The following is a 5,000-nucleotide window of genomic DNA, read 5'->3' as shown; positions in this document are numbered from 1 at the left end:
TATTATTAGACAAACAACAGTAAAGCAGTATATTATAATAGCTCAAGAAGTTGTCTTCACAAAAGGTATAAAACTCAGACAAAATTGGTACCTTGCCGTAGAAATTTGTCAGTATAATGTATAGCTTCCATTTTTTTTCAAAATATCAAATGATTTTTCACATATTGTATATATTTACAATTGATTGCCTCAAACTTCAGTAATTTATATCATAATATATCATCAGTATATCATAATAAAAATATATATTCTAAAGGTCATCCCTAGAATTATCATAAAGATGTATATTCCATGACTATGAGCATGATGATTGGTTGCACACTATTGCAAAAAATTCCAGTATTGCTTTACCAGAACTGATATAAATGGCATGGCTAGATCTTAAGAAAAATAATAATTGCAGTCTATAATGGGAACAATGGTTGCGTATTTTTCACTATAAAATTTAGTAACAAATGAACTGACTTTTTTCATTTGTTTTACAACAAAAGCATATTTTATGATGTTAAATCAAAGTAAAGTACTGGCTTTAACCTTTTGTTTAGATACTCCAAGTATGACTTTTTTCCCATAAAGGGTATCATAAATTTGCTGACCTCATTTACACTGGCATTCAGACTGTGAGAACATTACAGATTATGACTAACAACATAACAGAGATATTAAAAGTAATTGTTACTTTCAGTGCCACTATATCTACAGTATTTATCAACTTATTAAATTGGCACATCATTTACCTAACAAATAATCAAAGTAGTGTTTGGTTGGATACATATTTGTTTAATAATAAAGAAGAAAAACATTATGATGTGTACCGTAGCATATGGCAACTAATGGTCAGCAATGACACAAATTTGGGCATCATAGAATAAATATCAAAAGCAATGTGCAAGTGAAACATTGTTTGATATAGAGATATGGCACTTCTAAAGGATATTTCTCTACTCTGTGCACTGGAAATAATCATCTGTCATTTGATTTTCAATTACGCACCTTTCTCTAACAATTCTACAACCCACTGGATGCCTTTGGACTGCACATTTCTTTGACTGCATTCACCACAATGAACTTAAAATACTTTAAACAGTCTAAGGACACCCTGGATTAGATTAAACACAAGGCATGGATATGCATCACATACCACCCTGGTTGTTACAGTAATTCTGTTGTCAAGTATCTATAGTCATAACTCATGATATATCTTTCTAACCAATATATCAAATATGGTACTACTGTACTTGTAAATACTAAAGCAAAATGAAAAATATATATGATGAATTCATATGACTTGAGTGCAAAATTACTGTTTGTTAATTACTGGCTCAGACTGGGTGACAATGGGGCCACTCGTTAAGATCCTCATTTTCTCTCATATTAAAGAAAATATTTTCACATAAGAGTAACTAAAATACTGCAGAGAACTGACATATTAAATAACTTTGGTAACAAAGTGAACCATATCATATAATAAATAATCATGCTATAAGGTTTTAACCAAACCTCAACCACGGCAGACACTGGTTATATATTTTGTGCCTTTGTCAAAAGTAGAGGGAAAGCTAATGTACTGCAAACATCTCTTAGTAGTAAATATTCATCAGAAAGAAAGTGGCAAGCAGAAAACCTGAAGACTAAGAGATGCAAAAATAAGAAAACTTTACCAGACTAGACCAGTATAGTCAGAATGACAGTTGTTAGATTTGGACTATCTTTCCATACGTTTGCATTATACTTCATGTACAATAATTCAGTTTAACTTACTGAAGCAGTATATTAAAAATGCCCTGATAGTTGAACTTTCACTTCCATATGATGGAAAACACAAAATAATATACCAATCACACGTGTATAATTTTTGGCAAACAGCTCTCAACACACATAAATACAATTTTTACTCAATCTCTCTCATATCTCATATATTTCATTTTAAATAAGGAATGATGCTGCAGCTGCTTTTCTGGAGAAAAGTTTAGAGAGAAAAAAAAAACTCACCACATAACAAGATAAATGCCAACATATAAAATAGACACAGAGAACATATTCACACCATTAAATTGTATGACTGTCTAAGAGAAATCAGAAATCAAGTGGCTAGTGATAACACAGAAGCCTTCTCCAAATGGCTTCATCCTGAGCCGGCAAAAGTATTTGGCAATGAGCAAAGGGATACTCCTAATCACAAGAAAAGTTTGGATTTCAGACGGTCATCACCAATGTTTATAATTTTATCTGAGAACAGATTCTACTTGTAAAATGGTAATTAAATGCCCATATTATAAGCATCATTTGATACTCTCTTCTTGAATGAATGAAATAAGTAACTTAAAAAGCTTTTTTTCTCTACTATAAATGTAGCCACTGAGCACAATTGATCATGCTATTCTAACTATTTCACTTAATAGGAAATAATCATGAATAATTCTTTGGAACAAAACATATATCTACATGTAACCACATAATCACTTGATATATATATACAGTATATATCTATATATATAAAACTAGTTTTTAGCATTACACTTAACTGGCAAATCAGTTTATCAGAAAATAAGTTACACGGAAAGAACTTTGACACAGGAAGTGTAGAGTGAAATGGGTCACAATTTCAATACATTTAATATTTGTGTTCAGAAAAAAATCCTTCAAGTACATAATCCAACATCATTGTCAACCTTGATATAACAAATATAATGTTTTCATTCTCACAAGATATATTGAAGTCTTTACTCTACTTTAGTTGATGTCGGCAGCAATACAGATTTCTTGGTCTGAATTAGCCTTCTTCTCAGAAACAAGATTGGTGATCTTGTTCCTTTTCCCATCACTGTTGGCTCGAACAAGGACACTCCTTGTGGCAGATTTGCCTTTCTCACTACTAGCTCGAACAAGAAGACTCTTTGTGTTAGCACTTGGTTCCCCTTGGTCTGACCCAGAAGTTGCATTACCTCTCATGGAATTCTGTTCCTCATTGTCAACATTATTCTGTTTCAACTGGTCGCTCTGCGTCTCACCACTGGAGTTCATAAGAGCATTGGATGATTTCGTAGATGGTTCATCACTCCCAGACCGTATGATGAAGTTTCTGACAAAATTAGTTTGATCTACACTGCAAGCTCTGACTAACAAACCTCGCTTAACAGTTCCCTGTTCTTCACTCTTAGCCTTAACCAGCGGATTCCTTTTCGTCAGACTCTTTCCGTCAAACTTGGGCAAGCACATGAAGTCTCTCCTGCTGTTGTTCCTCTCGGAAACAGGAGAGTCTTGCTGCTTTTGGTCCCTGTCCCTCTTCTTCCTCCCTAGCTGGTTGAGGACACGTCGAATAAAGGCAGTGGGCCCAGCGGAGGTTCTGCTAACATCCGGAATGTCAGCAGAGGGAGGCGAGGGTCACCAAGCGTCTGTGTAACGCACGTCCACTTCTTGGAGGGCAGGCAGGGTCTCTTTGAGGGTTTCGAAGGTTTGCAGGGAGAGATTCGTGCTGTTGAGGTTCAGTTTCCGCAAACTCTTGATGGCTGTTGAGGAGAAAATGTTGTAGCTTTTATCTCATAGGTTCTTTGAAAATAATGATTAAGATGTACTTTTTACGGTAGTTAATTTATTGCACAGATAAAGCATAAATTACATATAAAGTGAAAACAATAAGAGTGTCATTATTATCATTACTATTATTATCATCTTTATCATTACTATTATTATCATCTTTATCATTGCTATCTTTATCATTGCTATCATTATCATTTTTAATATCATTATCATTATAACTTTCATTATCATCATTATCATTATTGCTGTCATTATCAAAATCATTATCATCATCGTCATTATCATTATCAATATCATTATTATCATTATCCTTGCTACTACTACTAATTATAATAATAACAATGATTATAGTAAAATGATTATAGTAAAAAATAATAATAATGAAAATAACAAAAGCACAATAATAATGATAACAATTATCATGATAACAATGGTAGCAACAACGACTTAATAAAGATAATAATAATAATAAAGATAAAAATAATAACATTGATAACAATTGGTATTAGTATTAGTAGTAGTAATAATAGTATTCATAATGATTTAAAGATATTGATAATCATCATTATAATGATAATGAAAAATAATAATGATAACAACAACAATAAGAATATCCATAGATATAATATCAATCAATAAATCTTTAATCATAATAATAATAATAATAATAACAGTGATAATTATACAAAAGATGATAATAATGAGAGTGACAATGACAATCACGCTTATGGTCATAATGATGATGTGGTGTCGATGATGATGGTGGTGGCGGTGGTGGTGATGGTGATGATGATGAAGATGATGATGATGATGATGATGATGATGATGATGATGGTGATGATGGTGACAATGATAATGATAAAAATGCTAACCTGTCAGAGTGCCTAAGCCTTTATCTGTGACAGGAGTTTCACACAGATTTAGCACTTGTAATTTGTGAAGATGTTCTGATATCAGCTGCAAACCCACGTCACCAAACTGTAAGAAATATAAAAAGAACTCTGTAACACAATAAATATTAACATTATTTCTAATAAATCAGACTTTCCATGATGAAACACCATGAAAAATATTTTAAAATCCATGGCTTCGTAATCAGTCTCTATCACCAACAGTACTATATGACTGAAAATCATCAATACCCACAATCTTAAAATGTCACATGTTCTGATGGATCATAATCTATGAGTATCAACCCAGAAGTTTTACTAAGAATAATTGTATGTATACTTTATTAAGATCTAGTAAATTCACAGAAAAATGCAATTAAGAAAACGACAGGCTCCCTACTGTACCTGTGTGGCCCAGAGGTTGAGGTAGCGGAGGGTCGGTAACTTGATGAGCTGTTCTGCGCAGGCGCTGGTGACACGAGTGAAGGCTAAGGAAAGACACTCCAGGTTGCCAAAGGATCCAGACGACAGCATGCGGTTCACATCAGCATCGGTGCTTCTACTTGGGAG

General features: G+C 33.1%; 1 protein-coding gene across 2 annotated transcripts in view; it reads right to left on the bottom strand.

The window, feature by feature from the left end:
- LOC122259850 (C-Maf-inducing protein) overlaps positions 1-5,000 on the bottom strand; it is a 122,500-nt gene that overhangs the window by 1,471 nt on the left and 116,029 nt on the right. For both annotated transcript variants that reach the window (XM_043026785.2, XM_043026786.2), the window contains 3 exons: positions 4,836-5,000; positions 4,413-4,518; positions 1-3,509 (listed from right to left, as the gene is read on the bottom strand). The exon at positions 1-3,509 is cut by the window's left edge and continues 1,471 nt beyond it; the exon at positions 4,836-5,000 is cut by the window's right edge and continues 30 nt beyond it. In XM_043026785.2, coding sequence (XP_042882719.1) covers positions 3,385-3,509; positions 4,413-4,518; positions 4,836-5,000 — 396 coding nt within the window. In that variant the 3' untranslated portion in view covers positions 1-3,384. The remainder of the gene's footprint in view (positions 3,510-4,412; positions 4,519-4,835) is intronic.

This window comes from Penaeus japonicus, unplaced genomic scaffold (assembly GCF_977035675.1).
Source record: "Penaeus japonicus unplaced genomic scaffold, GWHDUDI00000001_assembly GWHDUDI00000023, whole genome shotgun sequence".
Classification (NCBI taxonomy): Eukaryota; Metazoa; Arthropoda; class Malacostraca; order Decapoda; family Penaeidae; genus Penaeus; species Penaeus japonicus.
The sequence above is the reverse complement of the archived record's forward strand: the minus strand, read 5'-3'. Positions and strand labels throughout refer to the sequence as shown.